The 24,175-nt window shown below is 40.0% G+C and overlaps 1 protein-coding gene across 1 annotated transcript; it reads left to right on the forward strand.

Moving 5' to 3' along the window:
- Window positions 1-3,224: 3,224 nt before the first annotated feature.
- On the forward strand, window positions 3,225-15,356 carry LOC134492276 (hepatitis A virus cellular receptor 2-like). The gene is made up of 6 exons (XM_063296455.1): window positions 3,225-3,344; window positions 4,768-5,115; window positions 5,723-5,811; window positions 11,856-11,985; window positions 13,385-13,424; window positions 15,083-15,356. The coding sequence occupies exons 1-6, from the start codon at window positions 3,296-3,298 to the stop codon at window positions 15,174-15,176; spliced, it is 750 nt and encodes a 249-aa protein (XP_063152525.1). The 5' UTR covers window positions 3,225-3,295; the 3' UTR covers window positions 15,177-15,356.
- The last annotated feature ends 8,819 nt before the right edge of the window (window positions 15,357-24,175 follow it).

A 24,175-nucleotide genomic window follows, 5' to 3' on the forward strand; every position in this document is an offset into this window, starting at 1 on the left:
GGTTGCACTGTAGAACCTCACATTAGGTTATGTATGGAGCAGTGCTCCTGAAAGCCACAAGAGTCTCCCAGATGATCAAAGCTGCTCCCCTGCCCCTAGCCTAGGGTCACAGCTGATGTCATACCCAAAATCCAGTTGGGCACATTTCTGAGGGGGGCACCCACCCACCCCCTACCCAGCCGGGTCTCAGTGATACATGTGTGATGGGCCTTCTCATCAGTGGTTAAATTATTAATGAAGCAGGTCTTATTATAGGCCGATCTGGCATTAGGTAGCAGCAGCTGAAGACCAGGGCCACCTAAGGTTGATGACTGGGCAAAGCGATAGAGTCCAGTGGGCTGAAGTGTGCGATTGCTACTAAACACTGAGACCGTATTCTCCAGCCATACCTCCTCTTACCCATCACTAGGATGTTACTGCCTGCCCTTAAGTTTCCCCACTACACATTCTTCCATGGACACTGTCATCCCTTTGAGGTAGGCCAAGTCCACCAGTTTGACTGGAACTCTACTTTATTGAGATAGGCTATAGTAACAGAATCTTAAAAGCCTGACTGTGTTTTCCCTTCCCTTCCTCTTGTATCCCAATGAATTAGGTGGAGCCAGTCTGAGCTTCTTTCTAACACTTTATCTGTTTCCCAGACTGACTGTAAAGCATGCTTTTGTTTTTGTAACTGTCTTGACACCCCTCCATCCTTTCCATGGTCTCTCATTCAACATCCCAACCCTAGGCCACTATCTATGCACTATCACACATCCATAGCACCCCCAATTACTCCTCTTCTCACCAGGTCTATCAGAATAAGAAATCACAGTCAGCAGTGGGTAAGCTAGCAAATGCCAGCTTTTGTCTCTCACCCAGGAAGAATGCACCTAGCATTCCCAATGCCACAGTAACTTCCACGATCACCCCACTTCATAAGTCCATGACTCTCCATTTAACTCTTGCTGCCAGATGGAAAAGCAGTCCAGGTCCCAGCTCCTTCAAGTCCTCCAGGTTCTGCTGAAGCATGCAAGAGGCAAGATGGCTACTGCCTCATGAGGGAAGTTGTGTACCAGTTGTCTTGTGAGAAGACCAGAGAGGACCAGTTGGCTGGTCCTCTCACAAGACAACTCCTGCTCCTGCTGACATCCAAAACAGGCACCAGCAACCAAACTCTCTGCATCAAGGTAGATATACTTGGGTCAGTGTCCCTACCACCACACCACCTAGGCATGATGAACCTGCCACTATTCCCAGCCTCTGGGGAAGGATCTGCATTGGCGCTGCCATCACAGTTGCATTGCTCTTCCTCAGCTATTAATGGCAGATACATCCAATTCCAAACTACTCTCTGCCAGGCAACGCACAGCCAGCTTTGCATCTTCCCATCTGCTACCACCATTGCTGGCTTGCTCAGCTGGTCTGTTCCCCTCCTGAAGCCATGCCATACTCAAAAAGTCTCCAGGTTAGGAACCATACCCAAAGGCTTATTACCCAAAGGCTCAGTTTGTTGGACTAAGGCATTGTGAGTCATCGTCACACTGTCTAAGAGGTCAACAGTCTTCTAAAAAATGTCATCCCTATCCAAAAAGCAACAACTCCTCCATATATCAGCTCCAACATCCAACAGCTAGTAAAAAAGAGTCACTTTTATAGTGAGATGGGCGGTGTGATGAATGCCTTAATTCAAATAAAACTCTCAGACTCAAAATGGCAATTCAGGTTCTGGGTTTATTTAGAAAAGAGTGCAAACAGGTAAAAAGCTGAGAATGAGAAAAGCGCGCCTAAACTCAAACTAAATAGCGTCTTTGCAAACAGCAGCCCAGCCCCTCCCTCACATACAGTTCACCCCACATTCCCAGGTGCTCCTAATGAGCTCTGCTGATCAACGGGTAAAAAGACCTTGACATTTCAGAGATAGCCTAAACACATTCCTCCCTGGCACAGTTCAGCACGTCTTCCGTACAATGCTCTCAGCAGCACCCTCTGCAGAAATTTTAGGTACTTTATCATTTATTGGACAGATAGGGTAAAGGAAGCATTCCACACTCCAGTTCTTCCCCCTAACCCTTTGAGGTAGGTTGGGCTGAGAGGGACTGGCCCAAACTCACCCAGTGAGCTTCCACGGCTGAGGGGGCACTTGATCTTGGCTTTCCCCACTCCAATACTCCACAGGACTGTGGAGTACAGTGACTAGGGTCAAGACTATAAGGCTGAAAATAAGCTGGAATCAGATCCCAAGGAAATGGGGAAACTATGGGTAGGGATTTCCCTTGTCCAGGAACTGGGAAATCTGCTTGTTCCTGAAGAACCTGCATGCCCTTCCAAGAAGCAGATGCATACTCAGTGGGCGCTTTTAGAACTCTTGTTTTCAATGGAGGATAAAAAATGTCAATAAGCTCTGGTGAGAATGCCCTCTTGGGGGCACCAGATTTGCCAAGAATCTGCTATGCAGCATCTGTAGAGAGGGCATTTCTGATGCAGGAGCCCCAAGTGCGAAATCACCTTTCTGTTGGTTATGGTTCATGTACTTTGTAAGCTTTTCGTGTCATTGGAAAACAAATTTGTTCTAGTGGTTAAGGCAACGGGCTAGAAACCAGGAGACTGAGAGTTCTAGTCCTGCTTGAGGCATGAAAGCCGCTGGGTGACCTTGGGCCAGTCACTCTCTCTCAGCCCAGCTCACCTCACAGGGTGGTCGTTGTGGGGAAAATAGGAGGAGGAGGGAGTATTAGGTATGTTCGCCGCCTTGAGTGATTTATAAAAATAATAAAGGTGGGACAAAAAAATTAAAACAAACAAACAAATAAATAAATTATTTTAATTAAATCAGTTGCTTTGATTCAACCTATGCTTCTGTACCTTCCACGGTCTCTGGCTTAAAGATGTCATAGTTTTACAGTTTTAATTTTTTTGTATCCCCAATTTGGAATTATGATGATTATAATGAAAAAGGGATAGCAACATTTTAGAAATAATAAAAGAACTAAAAAACAATAGTGGGATTGCAAAGCTAAGGCAAGCCCAGCAGAAATCCAGTTCTATGATTTTATATTTTATTTAATTGTTTTATTTAACTATTTTATTTTATTTATTTTATTTTACTGTGAAACATTAAATTCGAACATGTCCCACATGACTGGATCAGGCAGAGCAGTCTAGAGGCTGCTGAATTTATGACAGACAGAGGAAGTTCTGAACAAGCTACTGTGCCTGATGACACACATGAGTCAGAAGTTCAGAAACTTGTCTGGGAAACGAGCCTTCTATTAAATAACGGGTAGAAGGGAATCTTTTCTGTGATTTGTCCTTTACCATGTTTTCTTGCTTGCTTCTGAAACAGATCCTCTTCACGGTATTAACAGGTAACTACATTTTCATAAATGACATCTTTGTAACAGTATTGCTTTTGTCTCGTACAGTATTTGGTAGGATGATTTTTGTCAGAATTTTGGCCGGTTATTGTAACTTCCAATATGTATTTTAAAGCTGCCGTTCCAATACTAGGACACAAGATAGGGTGGTTTATTTCTGAATAAACATGTTAGAAGTGGGATGGATATATGGCTGAAAGTTAATATATTGACATCATTTTCATATGCTATTTTTTACATCATGGGAAGCAAAAGTCGTCAACAGCACTGTGTCTTCTTTAGAATGTGCATTAGTGTTAACACTATTAATCTTCCGATAATATACAGTATATGAATCCTTTTTCTAATATAAGTGCAAAAATTAGTAAAAGTCGAAATAAAAAGAGTAAATAAAATGTATACACTTTTATGAATAACAGTTGTAAATTTGAGGCTCTTTGATTATCCTATGCAGGGCAAATGGGTATAGGCATTGGGTGATCTGTAATTTTTATTAATGTCATTTGAGAAGGATTAGTTCTAATCATACTGAAACTATCAATGTTTATTCCAAGTTTCATGTGTATCTGGCTAAAAATACACAGCAGTGACAACTGTGTGCTAAGGACCTCTGAGATTTCTCAGTATAGAATTATCTCCATTGTGCTAATATGAGACTTAATTATATTTTCCCAGCTTTATAAAATAAGAAGCATAAAATAGGAAAAGGTGGCTTTCTATCTATTGAATACGGTGACAAAATTGGTGTGAGGATATGAGAAACAAACTCTCAAAAACAGAAATAAACTTTTAAAGCTTTTTTTTAAAATGCAGGATATGATAATGTATTCATCATACTGTAACTGTGAGCTACCAAAGGTCTTCCCCCCAGAGGAAATTAGTGGTTCAGTGTTCTTTCATTTGACGTAAAACAACACATAATCTGCTAAGAAAACAGATTTGCTAGTTTGCTAAGCTGAGAAGAGAATGTGTGAAGATTCTATATACCATCCATCAGAAAACTTCTATCATATTATCAAATGATGCCCCTTGTTAGTGACCAAACATTACATAACTAGAACTTCTACAGTGAGACCATGCTACTGAAATTTTACATTTTATGACAAAAAGTTTAAAAGGTTACTTAGTGATAAATAACTGCTTTGGAGGGAAGAAATAGAATTCTTGCCAGGCAACCACAGGGTGGTTTTTTTTTAAACCAGCATTGCCATTCTGCTTTTATTTTCTTTGTATTACTCAGCAAACTGAGGAAGTGATGTTATAGTGTCTGCTTGGGAGGATCTTTCAGATAGCAATTTCATTCTTTCTGAGGAAAGCTGCTTAGATGAAAATCCTTTTAGAAGCTATGACCTCATTTTTCCAAATTCATTCTTTTTAAAAAAAAAAAAAATTAATTGTAACATTTCCTCTACAGGTACCTTCAAATCATGTGCTGTGACTGTTATACAAGGAAAAGTGGGTGAAACCATCACGCTACCATGTCATTATTCAGTTGAGAGTTATGGACTCACATATACTTGTTGGGGACAAAGTTGTCCTTCAGTGGGTAGTTGTCCCAATAAAATGATCAGCATTAATAAACAGCTGGAGATAGATGAGCAATCCCAAAAATACCATCTAATGGGAAATGTTAATCATGGAGATGTATCTCTGACCATTGCCAACATAACAGAAGATGATGTGGGAACATATTGTTGTCGTGTGGAGATACAAGGCTTGTTCAATGATGAGAAAAAGCATTTTAAATTACTGATCAAGGAAGGTAAGCAGAAGATTTAAATTTGTCATGTGCCCCTTCAGTATACTACAAAGGATTTTTTTTAAAAAAATATATGTCTTTATGTTTGAAAAGGAATATTGTTTTTATGAACTTAATCTAATGATTCTCTCTCATTGCAGTTTTATTACCATCCAAAAATTATATACAAAATGGTATTTACATGTGTTATGTATTAATTATGACAGCCAGTCAGTCATTAACTGGGCTTCATTTGATAGGGAACTCTTCTGTTGTGTCCTTCATAAAAGACATCTCCCTATCCATCCACATGTACTATATATATGCATGCATGCAAGGGTCTGTATGTTCTTTGAAATGATGTGTCTTAAGTTATGAGATCTAATTATAACAAAGCAAAACGACATTGAACCATTGTCCCCCAAAGGGCTTGTCAAAACACAAATATCAGTCTATCTAACACTGTAAGATTTGCTCAGCAGTGAAAATGGGGGAAAGTTGAAAAAAATATAGTGAATGATACATACAAATTATATGGAGTTCTGACTTTGAAAAGGTTCTACTTATTCTGTGCCTTCAAAGACAGTTATATGAATACAATTTGTTTTATAGTAATAATCTTATTTTTCAGCATTGCTTCATACAACCCCTATACATTTCAGTAAGTCTAATTTTGTTTCTGAACCCAGATGGGCATTCACTACTGAATCTCCGCTCGATGTAAGTATCAACATAAAAGAGAGAGAGAGTGTGTGTGTGGATTGGTAGATATTTATATATGCTACGTTTTCTGAAAACCTAGCTTACCTTTTCTACTTCTCCTTTGGGTCTTGAATTTTCAGTAATTGGCTATAAATTTTAGCAAGTGTGACCATGGTGATGTCTCAAGAAAAAAAAGTGGGGAGGGAGTTGGGGTCCATGAATCATATCAAAGCTATCAGGTTCAAAATGCTAGGCATCAAAAGGCATTATGACACTTCTTAAGAGGTTTATTCTGGGAATACAAATGACAGAAATAGCATTGAGAAAATACAGAATGACTCCAAATTGAAGCTGATAGTGTCTGACACCTTTACTCAGTTTTTTGAATTGGAAGCACTCTACAACTGATCTATAACTGAAAGAAATGCACCTTTTTCATTGTTTCCATCCACATCTTGATGAATCTGGGCCTGTTAGATTGGCCTGCCCCGGGCAACTGATGGACATGGCTGGGTTCAAGAGGGAGTTTGGAGTTTTCCCTGAGGATCTGGTGGGCCGTTTGGCTGAGGCCTTAGCTGCAGTCTGCAATGGGTGAACAACAGAGACCTTAGATTATATTGCCTGTATATGGCGCCTCCCTGTGTGCCAATCCAAGGGTGCACATTGGTTATCTGAGGAGCTCTGAGGGATGAAGATCCACAATAGAAGCCGTTCTGCCAAGTGTCCAGGCAGTGATCAGGTGCCCAGACAATTGGTTCTTTTAGATCCAGAGACAATAAGCACACCAGGGAATAAAGAGATTTTAAGCTTTATTCTTAACTTAAGCAAACAGATTTAAACAGAAACACAGTTTAAGCAGATCAAACAGAAGCATTGAAAGGAAAGCATAAAGAAAGAAAAATCGTAACCTACCAAGCACGATGATACCCAGTCTCCCATAGGCGGTCAGGAGCCCCTTAATAATGACAGTGGAGGTACCCCAGGTCAGCTCCATTTCCACAGCACCCGACACTCAGGTCTGTGCAGAAGCTCCCAGCAAAGATACCCCAGGCGGCTCCATTTCCACAGCACCCGACACTCAGGTCTGTGCAGAAGCTCCCAGCAAAGATACCCCAGGTCAGCTCCATTTCCACAGCACCCGACACTCAGGTCTGTACAGAAGCTCCCAGCAAAGATACCCCAGGCGGCTCCATTTCCACAGCACCCGACACTCAGGTCTGTACAGAAGCTCCCAGCAAAGATACCCCAGGCGGCTCCATTTCCACAGCACCCGACACTCAGGTCTGTGCAGAAGCTCCCAGCAAAGATACCCCAGGTCAGCTCCATTTCCACAGCACCCGACACTCAGGTCTGTACAGAAGCTCCCAGCAAAGATACCCCAGGCGGCTCCATTTCCACAGCACCCGACACTCAGGTCTGTGCAGAAGCTCCCAGCAAAGATACCCCAGGCGGCTCCATTTCCACAGCACCCGACACTCAGGTCTGTGCAGAAGCATCCAGCAAAGATACCCCAGGCGGCTCCATTTCCACAGCACCCGACACTCAGGTCTGTGCAGAAGCTCCCAGCAAAGATACCCCAGGCGGCTCCATTTCCACAGCACCCGACACTCAGGTCTGTGCAGAAGCTCCCAGCAAAGATACCCCAGGCGGCTCCATTTCCACAGCACCCGACACTCAGGTCTGTGCAGAAGCTCCCAGCAAAGATACCCCAGGCGGCTCCATTTCCACAGCACCCGACACTCAGGTCTGTGCAGAAGCTCCCAGCAAAGATACCCCAGGCGGCTCCATTTCCACAGCACCCGACACTCAGGTCTGTGCAGAAGCTCCCAGCAAAGATACCCCAGGCGGCTCCATTTCCACAGCACCCGACACTCAGGTCTGTGCAGAAGCTCCCAGCAAAGATACCCCAGGCGGCTCCATTTCCACAGCACCCGACACTCAGGTCTGTGCAGAAGCTCCCAGCAAAGATACCCCAGGCGGCTCCATTTCCAGAGTGCTCAGCCCCAAGTCTGAGGGGAAGCTTCCCAAGCCCATTTTGCACCCAGCACCCGGTGCCAAGGTCTGTGGCCAAGCGCCCAGCTCAAGAGGCATCCCTAAGGTTTCTATCAAAGCCTGGCCCTAAAAGCTCGTGACTTTGTTTCCATGGTACCGAGACTGCAGGATCTGACCTTGACTGGATAGTTCCCAGGTCTGGAGCTCCTGTTTATGGCATAATCCAAGAGTTTGAGGAGCTATGCAGATAAGCTAATGCTTAACAAAAACAATCTTAGGGTTTTCTCTCCCCCCCACCCCATTTTAAACAAATAACAAACAACAAGCCAGCTAAACATTAATATAACTCAAAATAAACTCTGAGTTTCTTTGTGTGAAGGAGAAAATAAAACTCCTCAAAATACAACAGTCTTCCACATTGCCACGACAGAAGAGCGAATCTGACCGAACATAAGTGAGAACCCATATTATGGATTACATTGTGGCAATAAGAACAGTGAAGTAGCAGCCCTGTTTAAAGTGACCCAGTCCCTCCTGGGAAGAGATGTGCCACAGGACCAAGTGCAGAGCTACTGTGAGGAATATTATTGCTATTGGGCAAATAAATTGATCTGCTTGGAATTAGACTCTGACTGGACATATCCCGTTGAACTGCCAGAGGCAAGGTTTTATAGGATTATATGGAGTGAATTTGATTCTGTAAAGTGTACAGGGTTTTCCAGTTTGTAAGCTTGGTTATATCCAGGTCTCCCCTGGATGGTGAAGACTGCCCAGGAGGTAACCTGTGGTTGCCCATGCAGTGCTGTCTGCTTCTCTAAGGGAAGGGGTAATCCCCAAAGTCTTGAAGGAGGCCATGGTGCACCTCCTTCTTAAGAGGCTATCACTGGATTCAGTGATCCTGGACAATTTCCATCCAGTTTCCAACCTTTCTTGTTTGGGGAAGTGGTAGAAAGGGTGGTCAGGGTTCAGGCCCAGAGGACCCTGAAGGAAACAGATTATCTGGACCCATTCCAGTTGGCTTTCAGGCCAGGGTTCAGTACACAGCCAACATTGGTTGTATTTGTCAATGACTTGTGGTGGAACTGGGATGGGGATGGTGTCCATCCTGGTGCTCTTTCATCTTACAGTGGCTTTCAATACAATTGATAATGATATCAGTTGCTGGGTGAGGTCAGGTATCATCAACATGCAGTTATCCAATTGTACATCTCAACGCCAGGCTGACCAAGCGATGCTCCTGAAGTCCTGACCTGGTGCCTGTGCAGGCCTGAATGGGGAAGAACATACTCAGGCTCCATCCTGACAAGACTGAGGGGCTATGTTTTTTGGCCCTCCCAGTTCTGGGATATTCTGTCTTTAGTTTTTAATGGGCTTGCACTTCATTATGTGAGACTTGTGCACCATATGAGGGTCATCTTGGACTCACAACTCTTGCTTGAAGAGCAGGTGGCAGTTGTGGCTGAGGTCCTTTGCACAGGTTCATCTTGTGCACCAGTTGCATCATTTTCTGGACCAGGAGGCCCTTCAGACACTCATTCACACCTTGGTCACCTTGTGAGACCAGGAAACGGGCCTTCTCTGTTGTGGTGCCTGCCCTCTGGGATGATATCCCTTCACAGATCTGTTTAGTTCCCACCCTAATGACTTTCAGGAAACTATTAAAAACTTGGTGGTTCTCCTAGGCCTTGGGATAGGGTGGTTGTGGAGGTTCTAGTTCTTTTGGTATTGTGTTGGCCTTTGGTCAGTTGTGTTTTCTTCTGATTTACGTTGTTGTTTTTTCTTCTGTTTTAATCGTAAGCTGTCTAGAGTTGTTAAGTAGTCTGGCAGCCTCAAAATCAAAACAAACAAACAAACAAATCTTAGAGGAAATAGTAAGAAACAAAATTTATTGAACCTGAATTAGCTAGTTTAGCTTTTCAGTTGGAGAAGAACCCACCAGGAATGATATCTGAGTTTCAGATAGTCTACAGTTCTCTTCCCTTAGCACAGGATCTATTGCTAAACCATACATTCAGGTTTCATTCAGTTACATAGAAAGGAATTGCATGAATTTTAATGATAACTTTGTACGGAGATTTAAAAAATGGTATTTGAAGAAAAAAAGAAAAGAAGAAGAAATGGTATTTGAAGCCTCTAAGGTTTGTTATCAGACCCTCTAGTAGTAATATTTATTATATCAACAGATTATTCTATAAGAAGATTATTGTGATGATTATACATACTTCAATAGTATCTCATATAACATTTTCATGTAGGGGGGTAGGAGTGGGGAAATAAATCATCCACTCTTGGGTAAATGGGTTCACAAAATGTAGAAGCATATGTATGTATCATATCAATCAGTCTGATAAAAGAGAAGGGAGGCAATAGGAAAATAGATGTATTGAAAATTTGAAACTTTTTATATCATACTGAGTTCATGTGAAAATGAATTAATATCTTACCAGGCACAATTTAAATTAATTTGTGAGATTTACAACAGAGATCTAGGACTATATTGTGTGAATTCAATCGTTTGTGTAAACAATATATACAGCATCTACCATTGCACAGGTTGCAAACAAATTCAAAGAATTCCAAATTCAATTTTAAAAAGTGAAGATAGGTCAATGTTATTATTATACCCTGCTGTTTCCTTCTGTGGCACACCTAATAAAGAACCAATGATGAAGACAGTTCCAATCACGGTTGGAATACACTATGTATGCATGTATGTATGTATGTATCTACAGTATATCTATCTCTATCCAGGGCCGCAACTAGGGTCTGTGTCACCCGGGGCAAACATGGATTCCACGCCCATTTTGGTGCCCCCCCAGCACTCATTTTGGCACCCCCCCAGCGTGGCACCTGGGGCACATGCCCCGGTTGCCCCCCCCAGTTGCGGCCCTGTCTCTATCATCCATCCATCCATCCATCCATCCATCCATCCATCCATCTATCTTCAAAAGTATTAGTGTCCACATCCCAGAAGTTCTAAGGAGAATTATAGATGGAACTGTTTTACTGCCAGATAGAATTATACAGTTTTTGCAGTCTCATCTTAAGATTGCTATTAACTGCATGGCATGGTTTTTTCACCTCCCCACTCCTTCTTTCAGTGTTGTTTAACAATTTGCCAAAGAAAAGTTTATCTGAACACTTGCACAACATTTTGTGATCTTTTAAAAAAAATATTGATTGATTTATTTTATAGGCTGAATGACTCCAAAATGACTTTGGGCAGCTTTCAGTTAAAAACCAGCATATAAAAGAATATAATGAAAAGAAATATAAAGACCTGGTTTTGTAGGCAGGCTTGGAATGGGAGGGCAAATAATTATACCTGGGGATGGCTAGTGCCATGAAGTGATCCAGAGGGACCTACCACACTGAAGGTCTGATTAATATCTCTTCACCATGCAGATTTTATTATATTTATATTTTTATTGCATTTTAATTGTAATGGTTTTATATTTTACTCTTGTTTTATTGTAAGCCGCCCAGAGTCTCCCCGTTGGGGAGAGATGGGCAGTGAATCAATTTATAAATAAATAAATAAATAAAATAAAATAAATAACCAACCAGAAGAGGAAAAAACAAAACAAAACAAAAAAAAACCAACCCAAACATATAAAAACAAAACAAAAGGGGCTGGACAAGTACCCTTTTCTCAAGGCCTGGGAAATTATTGAAGATAATTTCCTGAACAACATAAATGTGGGAGCAACTTGAACCTTTTGTAGGCCAAATTTGGCATTTATAACTATATACTTTTTAAGTTTGAATAAATCTTTCTTAAAACACACCCCCACCCACCCACCCACCCACCAGTATAAGTGTCAGTTCTGAGGAAGAGTTTGAAATGAATGAATGAGAAGTAATCTGATGAATGGTTTCTTTGAGGTAAAATCTTGAATTGATGGGAATAAATGCTCCCATTAACCTTGCATGAATGTTAATAATTAATATACTTTAGAGGCTGTCTGGCTCCAGACGACTCTGGGCAGTTTTCATTAAACAAACAAACAAACTCTTCAGCAAAGTGTGATTCTGCTGTGATTTTTTTTGTTGTTTATTTGCTTTTTCAGAATATTTCATTCCATATGTCTGTAACGGCAAAGGAGCCAAGGAAGAATGAACGCCCTTGGATAGGCCTATATATTGGTTTTGGAATAGGTGCAATTCTATTCATCATTATAGTCCTGCTAATTGTAAAGTGTAAGTAGTGTGTCTTTTATTAAAGCATTTAATAAAATCCTCTTTTGGGGGAGATGGGCGGTAATTAAATTTGAATAATAAATAAATTTACAAGATTTATTAAAGAGAACTAGGAATATATGTTGTGTGTGCCCAGTCCTGTTTGGATGGGAGCAGCATACCAATTGTAGTAAATACATAAATGTTTATATATTATTATTATTGCTGATATTAATCTTGACATTAAAATTTAAAGAATTTGCAGTGAAACTTATCAGCTGATGTGCAAAGTACAGAGAACCTGCAGGAAAGGCCATAGCAATGGGGAATATCAACAGCTGAAACCTGTTTTCAATTTTCTCAAATTTTTTCTTCCTCTGCATAGAGGCTTCTGTTTTTCTACCTCCTTTTCAGTGGCTTTAGAAATTCTTGTGCCCCTGGTTTTGAGCTCATTTCATTGTTGTGAGATAGAAATTCTCAAAGATTCCATTGAAAAATAAACCACAGTCACTTCTGTTCCATCAAACTGAATGAAAACGATAAACAAAATATTCAGAAGAAATGCTGCCTAAGCACTACAGTAAAATACCATAATAAGCATTTGTAGGAGACTCTAGATAGAGAGATTTCCTTTGCATAGCACTTCCCGGTTTACCCTCTACTTCCAACATGTTTTGGGATTCCCACTGCAAAGATTTATTTTATTTAATGAATATTGAAACATGCCTGCTGTATTTTCTGCAATGATCATTGGGATCTTTCCTCTTGATGACTCTGGTAATATGTGGGAATCTAGCTGATGTAAAGAAGCAAAGGTTAAAGCTTCCCACATACTAGAATTCTGGGGGAGCCTTGACCCAGGTTGGATGACTGATTTTCATGTCAAGACCTCTAAGGACCTCCACTGAAGTTTATTCTGGCTTCACACTTCCTAGGCATAGTTCGCCATGCTAGACCTCGCTAGAACATGAATATTATCCATTAGTGAAGGAAGTGAGAGCATAAAGGGTTTTTCAAAAGAGTGGCAACTGTTAAGGTTCTGCATTCAGCAGGGGCATGTAAAGCAGAAGTGGCTGAGGATAATTATTGCCTGGTAGGGCTTGATAACCTCCCTTCTTATAACAAGCAGTATCTGCAGGTTGAAAATGGTTTTGTGTATGTAGTGATTCCAACTAACAACAATTGTGTATTTTAGAAGTGGATGCTGTGCAGACACTCTCAAATTACATGATTTAACTACTGTATCAAACCCAGAAAAAAGATAGACTAGTGAGTGAATGGACTGTGAGACTTTCTGAAAGGTGATAATGAAAGGACATGCACTGGGACTTCTAGTATATAGTTCTCATTCTTAAAATAACTGAGCAAACTGTTTTCATATTCTAAGTGAAGATTTTTTGCTGGTTTAAATATCCTGCAGGTTATCTACACAAGAAGCAGAAGATAATTAATTCTACAAGGTAATTACTATTAAACCTGTTTCTATTTGAGTGGTAGCAAGAATAAAGGCCTTACTCATTGCACAACTGCTACATGGAAACACAGTACAAGAATTTGACATTAACACTAGCATGCATTGACCTACAGAAAGACTGACTCCCACCTACCCTAACCATGGGAAGAGGCTACTTCAGATTTATTGAATGCACAGAAGTAGTTCTGTGTGTTTCAGACTACTAACTCAGCACTCATACACACAGGAAATGCCTCATGTGGTCAAATAGATGCAGTTGTAAATCTAAAAAAAAAGCCACACTTTGAAACAGAGGGGATTTTCAATATTAAAGTAAGTTTTGCTATTGAAAAAACTTTGTTTAAACAAAAAAATCACAGTAGACAATTGATAGTCTTCCTGGCATTTCTTAAAAAAATAAACAAGACTTTTGTATGTTCTTGAGAAGAATGCTATATCATTCCAAGGAGAATTATGCATGCTAAGAAAAGTTCTGTTAAAAATTGGTGAGAAAGGAGGAAGTAATATAGGAGGAAGTAAAGTTGAAATAAAAATGTTCAGTTCCCATTTTTGTTTTGTTCTTGGCTTGAGTTACTTTGAGTGAGTTATAGAAGTTCTATGCATACCCACCCACACATATCAATTCATTCCTAATCAAACCCAGATTTTTCAGAAATCATACAGTATATGACCCAAAATGGGGATTATTTTTGTTCTGAATTTTGTACCATCTGTTGTGAATGCTTTCCTATGCCATTTTCCAACATTTTCCCAAGATAGGTGATAGCTGGGAGATGGCAAACTTATTGTCAGTGTGGAATCAAACACAAGACTCATAGCAAATAATCAAGGCTTAACTGCAGTATTTATTAAACAGTGCACACTGGAGGGGTCCTCACCAAAAATAGTGGGTGCCTCCCCCTGAAAATAAAAGGAATGCACTGATATTTATACATCACAGAGAAGGAGATGATATAAGTATACTTATTCATATGATGATGCAGTCATACATAAATATTCATAAGCAATGGATCTCAAGTTACTTTCTGCCCTACTTATCTTCTCTAAAGAAAGCCATTGTCTTTGTGGGAAGAAGGGAGGGAACAAACTTCTTGAAGCATGGGGCCATAGTTATTTTATCTGCTCAAGTCCACAATCCCAGGTGCTCCTAACGGTTTCTGATGGTCTGCGGGAAAAGTCCTTGAGCAGATAAAATAACCCAAACACATTCCATTGTACTGATTTCACATACAGAGCTTGGTACAAGGTCTCACAGCAGCTCCCTCCCAAACAGAAACGCGCGTCAGTGCCATGGCATGTGAAACGTTACGATGTATAAACTACATTGAAACAGTGAACATGACAGTTTGACAATTAAGCTGAACAAGTGTGCTCAGTACAAGTAAGCTGAATAATGGGAGTTTCAGGATGTGAAGGGTGTTATCCTACTGGATATATGGTAAAAAATGAAAATCACAGGAGATAATGATAGTCTGCAATTTAAATGTCTTTACAGAGGAGGGTAAGACCATGACTGGTTAATAATCTTAATATAATATTGCATCCATGCCCAACTGGAATTCCTATACCATCTGGAAGGGGCCTATGACATAATCCACCATGGTAGTTAAGTTCTTATCTGATTTGTTCTTTTGATTTTTGCAGTCAGGTGGCATTTTCAAATTCAGCAGCAGGAGGGATTCAGCATATTTTCAGAGCTGGTGTCCATGCGCCGGAAAATATTTATGAGTGCAGCTGAAGAATCATGTTAGCGGAATCATGTCAAAGAAGGCACTCTGTTTGGAGCAGCGTATTTATCAAAGAGATCATGAAATAGGCATATATAGGTTTAAGCTTTTGTGTATATTAATGTGCATCAGATTAATCTACGCAGTATGAGGCATGATACTGTCTTCCAATCTTGCAGTAGAAATCTTGTGGTTTGTTCAGCATCTCTCCCTACTGAGCTGTGTAGGAGAAGCTGACTGGCCAGATTCAGGCTGTGCTATAATATCCAGTTCTTCCTTCTCCTGATGAGACATGACACAAAGTCCTATGGCCTGTGCTGCTTATTAGTCATCCATCTGCTACAAGGGGAGACAAATTTTGTTTGCTCTTTGCTTGTTCACTTTCTGTCACCAGCTGAAAGTCAGTGAAGGAAAAATAGGTAGCTGCATAATAGCTGCTTATCACAAAATTATGAGCTCATGTTTGGCTCTTGTGACCATGTGAAGTAGTCACATGCTGGACTACTACATCCTCTTTTAAACATTTGGATGGGATATAGAAATATTGTAATGCAATGCAGATGGACTTAGCCTCAGTTGACATTTTTGGACGCAGGTACGGGTTTCATAAGAGATCTATTCCATTATTATGCTCCCATAGATTAAGAACTTCTTATTTACCATCTATGCCTTGGAAAATATTACTTATTTAAGAACACTGGTTTACTGTATTTTAATTAGTATTTATTCTTGTTTTATTGTAAACCACCCAGAGTCACTCTTTGATTAGTCAGAGATGGGCAGTGACTAATTTTGAAATATAAATAAATAAATAAAATTATTATGAAATCCAGCCACAACCTTCTAGCCTTTGAAGGAGCAATGATGTATAGGGGACGTCTACTTGTTGCTTCCTGTCTATGACATTTTTCCATGTTGACGCTGATTGAGGACCCTGATTTTCCATGGTATGCAATTGTGTGAAGACTATCTGGAAATAATTGCCTGCTATATGAGGAAGAGTAATGTGAGGGGAGAAGGGCTAGTATGTACTATTTGCTCCTCCTGAACATAATTCCTATTTACTGAATGAGGCAATCTTGGCATGAAATAAATTTCCTGCTACATATCATGTTCAGGATTTACTTGCTGCATAATTTTTGCCAAAAAGCATATTGTAGAGCTGAAAAAGGTGCAGAAACATGTATAAAAACTGAAGGAGCTAGAGCAACTGACTTACCTGAAAAGCTGCAGTAGATGGAGGAATCTTTAGAAAAAAGAAGTAAAGTGGAGGGGTCATTATTTTGGTGGATAAAATTATGCTCAACTTCATGTGGTAAAAGTGATAGGTATTCTCCCCATTTTATAATATGGAGTTTGGGATTATCAGTGGTTACTATCCATGGTAATATTTGCCTACATTACCAGTGTTCCAGGAAAGCTCTTGGCCTATTTTTGACAGAAAATAGTATGGTTGTAGATTTAATATGAAGGGACAAAATAATACATGATACAATATGATACTGTTACCAAATGTTTCTATATTTCCTCAACACAATTCTCAGGCATTTCCTATTGTTTCTCAAGGAAACTCAGCTTACTGTCCATCAGTTATTATACATTCAAGACTAATTTATGCCTTCTGAATAGAGTATGCTGTCTTTCTCCCATCTAGGTTGTTTTGCTACCTCACTCACACTGAGCATTACTCATTTGCATATCTTGCTTTTCTTCATCACTTACTGCTCTCTCATTCCTGTGAACCAGTTTTGCAAATGACTGTAAATAAAACTTAAAAAAAAATGTTTTGCTTGCTGGGCTTTTCAGAACAAGTACCTAGAGTATATTACCATTACAACATTCTGTTACCCAAATGTGTCTGATGAATATCAGTTCAACCTTTCATAGTACATCATTTTTCCTGTCACAGATCCCAAGAATTTCTATAGAGTTCCCAAAGGCTTTCTGATTTGAGTTGACTCATTCTCCTTTGACCTCCACCAAATCCTTGAATCAGATCAACATAGAATTGCAGAGGCATCGCCTCCTAGAACAGTAAAGTGTTCCCCTTATTCAGGCCAAGGGCCACACATAATATATCCAGAGGACTGAGGTCTGCAAAATAGATTGAACCATCTGATACTTGGATGGAGCGACTTTTTTGAGAGCTTGGGGGGGGGGGGGAGTCTTTGCTTTTTAATGATGACATGCCTACATATCACAGTTTCCCATTTCAAAATAGCAAGAAAATATGTACCACTTTTCAATAATTATGGCTTCTGTTGTCCTGCTGTGGAATGGGGACTTGAGGATCAAATGTGGTCATGAGGTCATAAATTACCCTGCCCTATCCCACCATCCAGATTATATACTTGGATTTATAATGTTTTGCTAGATTATATGTTTGCATTTAATTTTTCATTCTATTAACCCTTCCCAATGGAAATATGCTTTTCTTCCCACTGTACATAGTCCAGATTGTTTTCTGGATTTGTTATTCTTTGATACCTAACATTAACATAAGTGATATTGATGCTATTATAACTTCAGATGATGCTCCTGTCACACTTATTGTTCTATCTGATGAAAATTTATGTATGTTCTTTAAATGGTCACTGAATTATCTTTGCTGTACAATAAAGATTTTTTTAAACAAACAGTACAGAAAATGGTACAGTTAATTAAGTAATTTTAATTAACAAGGATTTTGTTACATTGATGTCTTTGATAGAGAATGCTACTAAAACATTTAAGTAGATTTTGAGGTTGCAGTATTACATATGCTTTATATAAAGAGAAGCAAAATTAGAACTTTTTACAATAGAAAATTAAAGAATTATTATCCCTTTATGCATTTCATCCATTTTGGACCAAGATAGATCCTTAGTCTTCATTTAATATGAACTTTAAAAACTTTGTTTCATCTTGTACAGAGGAAGAGAAGTCTAATAAGTTATTGACTTCTAGACTTAAAGAATGCTATTTATTTATTTATTTATTTATTTATTTATTTATTTATTTATTTATTTATTTATTTATTTATAGCATTTATATCTTGCCAGTATCAGACTCAGAAAGATGGTCAAATCTAACTAGAACTCTATGGAACAACTTGATCTTCAGCATCTTTTGGAATGCAGTCAGAGAGGGGGCCAGTCTGATCTCTGGGAGACAACTCCAGAGAGCTGGCACTGCTACTGAAAAGCAGTAGCCCTGGCCTCTGCTCCCGTTACTTCCTGAAAGGGGAGGATTAACAGGGATGTCCTAATAAGACTGGACTGATTCTGGCTGGATTAAATGTGGCTTAGGAGTGATGTTTAAAGGCAGCCCCATGTAGAATGCAGTAGTGTTCCTATTCCTTTCTATAGCATGTGGGTTTACCACATTTATTACAAGATGAGGTTGCTGATCTTATTTTACTTCCTTTGTTTCATGAAATTCTCACCAAAATTAATCAATGAATTTGGGAACACTCCTGGTCTTGATGGCTTTCCACTTGACTGATCTAAATGGTATATTCGGTATTCATCCCCTAGAGGTCTACCAGTAATGGTATGTGGGAAAGACCTTGGGAGACTGGACAAAGAGACGATGCCAAGGGAACAGTCAGATAAGAGAGCCAGTTTGGTCTAGTGGTTAAGGCAACGGGCTAGAAACCAGGAGACTGTGAGTTCTAGACCCACCTTAGGCATGAAAGCAGTCTGGGTGGCCTTGGGCCAGTCAGTCTATCTCAGCCCAACCCACCACACAGGATTGTTGTTGTGGGGAAAATAGGAGGAGGAAGGAGTATTTGGTATGTTCGCCACCTTGAGTTATTTATAAAAATAATAAAGGTGGGATATAAAAAAGAAAAAGAGAGACATCATAGCCTGCAGCTGGATAGTGGGAGGGGCAAGAAGCTCAGAAGAGACCCTCCCTAATTTCCCGGGGTGTAAAGGAGATGGGGGAGAATTGTACTTTCAGACTAGCAAGATTCTGTCAATGTAGCTTTACAATAAAGTAGAATTAGCTTATCTGGTCATGCTTCCTATCTGGTTTGCCCTGCAAGGCTGATACTAGCGCTAGAAGTCTTAAGTGTTTTCAAATAAGCTCCTGTTATATTTAATTATACAGGGTTTGAGATGATAGGAAAATGCTGTCCCCATAGGCTCTGATTCCCATGCCTTAGGAGCAAAGCTGGGCAGTGCATGTACAAAGCAGAAATTCTCTCCACATTCCAGCCTGATCAATTCCACCCTCCCACCTCTTTCTGTATCTTGGCATAAAAATGTCTCAGTTGGTAAATCTGTAGTTATCCTGTTTTAATGCAGATGAAAGAAGATCTAGAAAGATGGTCTAGTATGTGGGATAAGAGAAATGCATGTAACTCTAAGGTTTGTTTATAGTTGGAGAGGTCTTTCAATATTTAATCCATTACATTAATTTCAACTAATTTAATCACTTTCTTTGGCAAGGACACCCTGTGAGATCCAAGCTGTGTAAATTACACCTATGCATTAAGAAAGGTGCATTTAATTTTCCACACTTTCAGCCTCTTCATTGGGCATTTATCCCAGGTTCTGTCAATGTCTGAAATAAGGAATGTCAACTTCAGCTCCTTTTGGGTTCAGCTTGAGAGTTATTATTGGAGCCTATAGAAATCCTGGCAAGTATTGGGATCCCTGCTTGTTCAGGGATCAGTTTCAATACCTGCACAAACGAGTGTTGAACAATACTGTTAACAAAGTTCTAAGACATACTGTATACGGCAAAGTGTTAACTTTGACCTTATGGAATAGTCCCATGTTAAATTTAATATCTAAATCTGGATTCGGAGTAAATTGTGCCTCTTAACAACGTTATTATTTCAGATCAACACAATTGATCTGAATTCTGGGAGTTGAAGTCCACTCATCTTAAAGTTCCCAAGGTTGAGAAACACTGGTCTAGCTGGCAGAAAATGGGTGAAGACAATTGACTCTGGATTATTCCTCCCATTATAACTTCCAGTGCCATCTTTCCCACTATGCCAGACCACAGGTTTGTGTGAGATGGTTCAATGTATTGCTCTCATAGGTGCTGTTGTGTTCGTTCTCAGCAGTAAGCACTTGAGTTTTTCTTATTAATTAATTTGGAAAACTTCATGTTAAACTGGTTTTCAAATTGGACATAAAAAATAAGAAGTTCCCTTTAAAATTCTTGGCCTTGACCATTACAGAAGTTGCTAAAGTCACATGTTAGAAACTGAAAGTAAGAACTACATTTTATTATATCATATTATTAAGGGAGTGAGGAGCAAAAACAGGGAAGACGGTTTTCTCTGAATACTTTTGCCTTCTAAACTGGGAGAAAGGGAGACATTTACATTGAAGTGATATGCTTGACACCCTTTTTAATATGTCGATGAAGATTCTCAGTCATCCAGGTGGAATTGTCTGTAGGTTGAGTCATGGCAACTGGATTTCTTTCTTTTTGGTAGAAACATTTCGCTGCTTGTCCAAGCAGCTTCTTCAGTCTGGGCAAAGGTTGGTGAGGGGACCCCATATATGTCTTCCATGGTGGCTGCATTATCCCTACACCTGAATGGCTTGTTAATTGTGCCATGGAGGTGTGGATTGTCTTTGGGATGTCTTACTCCTAGATCCTTTGTTCATCCCTAAGTGGATCATTAAGAGTGGCCTTCCTGGTGGTCTTAATCTTCCTGAGGACTGATGAAAGAGCAGCATGAAAAATGGGGGACAAGTTGTGTCTGAGGCCTCGGCCTCTATTGAGGGAAGGATTTTCCACTTTGGCATGAATGGATTCCTTAACCCCTCTCATCTTCTCTGTCCAAAATATGAACATTGTTGTCCTCAAATGAGTGTCCTTTTTCTTTTAGATGAAGGTAAACTGCTGATTCTGGTCCTGTGGTGTTGCTCCTCCTGTGTTGGGCCATCCTCTTGTGTAAAGGCTGTTTGGTTTCCCCAGTGTAGAGCTCAGAACACTCCTCCCTGCACTGGATTGCACATATCAACACAACCTGTCCCCCATTTTTCATGCTGCTCTCTCTTAGCACCTAATGCAAGGCATCTCAGAAATTCTAGACCCTATACTTCTTTCCTTTGTGGGTAGACTTGCTAGTGGAGAAGACTCATAGAGGTAATTCCTGCAAAATAGGCAGAAGATGGAGCAACTGGAAGGAGTGGCCAAAACTCCTCAGGGTCCCATGCCTCTCCTGCCCCAAACTGCATCAGAAATTGCATCATTCGCATTAGTGACTGGAAACCCCTTATGGATATTTTGTTGGAAAAAGAAAAAAAAACAAACTTGTGATTTATGGACTGGATATTTAGAAATGGTAGACTATGGAAAGAAGGAAATTATATTGTAACCTTAGAGAGAGAGGGTAAAATATAAATGCACTTATAACTTTGGGGGGAGATGGGCAGTAATAGAAATTTGAATAATAAATAAATAAATAAACTGCAGTTAAGAAGACCAGAAGCAGCTTCTTTATAACCTTTTCTTTTCTTTTTCTCTTGATGCACCTTTTTTCACTTACTTATTACTTTTCTTTACTTTCCTTACTTTTCTCTTTCAAAATTTGTATTGTTTTTATTCTGTTAAAAATACCTTTAATATAAATTATATAAAAAGAAATGGCATCAATTATAAAGCCTTCCATTAATAAACATCTTCCCATTGGAGGCTACAGAAATTATTATGGGATGGGAAGCTTATGCCCTGTCTGGCATGAGCTGTGAGGGTTTTGGAAGTGGCCATTTCTATGACCCAGACCTTCCCCATTAACCACAGGGCAGAAAAGCAGCCTTATGAATTATTCAGAAATAAAACTACAAACTGACTGTTTCTGCGGGGGTGTTCCTATCATTCCAGGGACCTTTCTTCTCTCTCTACCTTCCTTTTGAAAGCAACGCTGCCACCAGATTTCCTCAGGTAGAAAAGGAAGAACACTGCCATTTTTGCTTTCCCTTTTCTGTGGGAATGGGGAAATGGATGTTTATGTCTTTTTTTTGGCATTGGATGTGGGCAGAGAGACTGTACAAATACGTTTTTTTATTGTGAATTTTACTACTGTTCTGTTTTGTGTATACATGGTTTAATATTTTATATTCTCTCATGTTGTTTTTCCCTTTTTCAACTGAAAGTCCACAGAGAGTATTCTTAATAAGGTGCTCACTTCAACATTTCTAGTACTTGGGCAATAAGATGGAAATTGGATTTCCCAAATAGCCATGGCCAATAACCCAAGAGCGATATGGGGCAGGGGGTGGGGAGGAGGAGGGAGTTCAGTGCAGAATATGTTATCTGTTCCCTTTTACAACAAACAAACAAATGAACAAACAAACCAGCTTTCCTTTCTTACCACTTTTGGTGAATGAGCATTTGGAGCTACCCACAGTCTCATGAAGGTCATCTAGGCTCCAGTTTGATGCAGAGAAAGGGCCCTTTCAGAAAAGCAGTTATCTCCCCCCCCCCAAAAAAAACCCCTGAAATGCTTTTTTCAGTGAATAATATTGGAAATCCTAGTGCGGAGGGCTAGGATAGGCAGCATTTTGGTCTGACACATATATAGAAGTCCTGGTTGCTTATTTCAATATTTCCATTCTTTTCCATTCTTTCCTTTTCAATTCAGAATTGTGGACTGGATCTTATTCAGAGAAGATAGAAGAAGGGAAAAGAAAACTTTCTGGCTTCTGTGTCATAATGCAGGGACATGACTCATGTGAAAGTCAATGCATATTTGGCCACACACTTGAAGTGTCATGTTCACCGTTCCAATGTTGCAGGTACATCGTAACATTTCGCATGTCATTTGGCTGATGCGTGTTTCGTCTGGGAGGGGAGGAGGATTCCATCTCGTGGGATTGTTGTATGTTAGCAGCCGGATTGGAATGTGTTTGGGTTATCTCGTGTGTTCAAGGTTCCTTTCCCAGGACATCAGCAGAAACGGTTACCAGCACCTGGAGGGGGGGAGTTTGCAATGGCAGGGCAAGGGGAGGGATTATGTTTGAGCCGAGGGTTTTTAGTTTGTATTTGGTGCGCTTTTGCTCATTCTCAGCTTTCTCTGTATTTGCATACTATTCTTTAATAAATCAGATATCATTAAGTTCCTGCTTGTGAGTCTGAGTCTATTAGAGTAGGCAATCATTACATGAAGCTTTCCTCCTGCATGTGCTTGCACTGAGCAGGCCAACGCTGGAGAGAAGCCAATGTGCTTTGAGTGACATTGGCAGGATAGGGAGTGGGTGTAACCATGGCACTCATAAGGAGAGAACTGTGATTCAGTGAATACCTGAACGGGTCTTAACAATACCCATATTGTCCAATGAATGGACAGGTTTTGATTCAACCCCATTATATCCAGCAGATCAACTCAGAAGTTACTGGTTACCATACCACACCACACTACACCACACCACACCTCATCATATCATATATCATATATCATATCATCATATCATATCATATCATATCATATCATATCATATCATATCATATCATATCATATATCATATCATATCATATCATATCATATCATATCATATCATATCACTATTCAGATTAATGGATTTAGGAATAAACTTCCATTTGAACCAAGCTGTCTGGAAGAGACCTTGCCCCAGAAATGCAAATGAGAAGCAGCAGAGGCACCTGAGCACTCCTTCTTTCCTGCCTTGCTGTCCATATCCCCATTTCTAATTATGTACTCAGGCTCATGTTTGAATTTACAAAAGAGATCAGAGGATAGGAAACTGTATAGAATTCAAATGAATCCTGCTGGGATATATTTAGATGGAAATGCACTAAACTAATTCATGAGGAACTGATACCAGCTGTCAGCAGATTTAATGAAAGGTTAAAGAGAGTTTTGAGAGGCAACCAACAAGAAAGTTCTTTCCTCTGAAGGAGTCAGAGATCTAAGAGGTTGAATCTCTGGACACAGGTAGGCATGACACCTCTTGTAACTTTGTCAAGCAATGAAACACTTAACTCAGTATTCACAGTCCCTTTCACTCGAAAGGAAGTCCTTAGTTCTGGTTAATGATGA

Source organism: Candoia aspera, chromosome 2 (assembly GCF_035149785.1).
Source record: "Candoia aspera isolate rCanAsp1 chromosome 2, rCanAsp1.hap2, whole genome shotgun sequence".
Lineage (NCBI taxonomy): Eukaryota > Metazoa > Chordata > Lepidosauria > Squamata > Boidae > Candoia > Candoia aspera.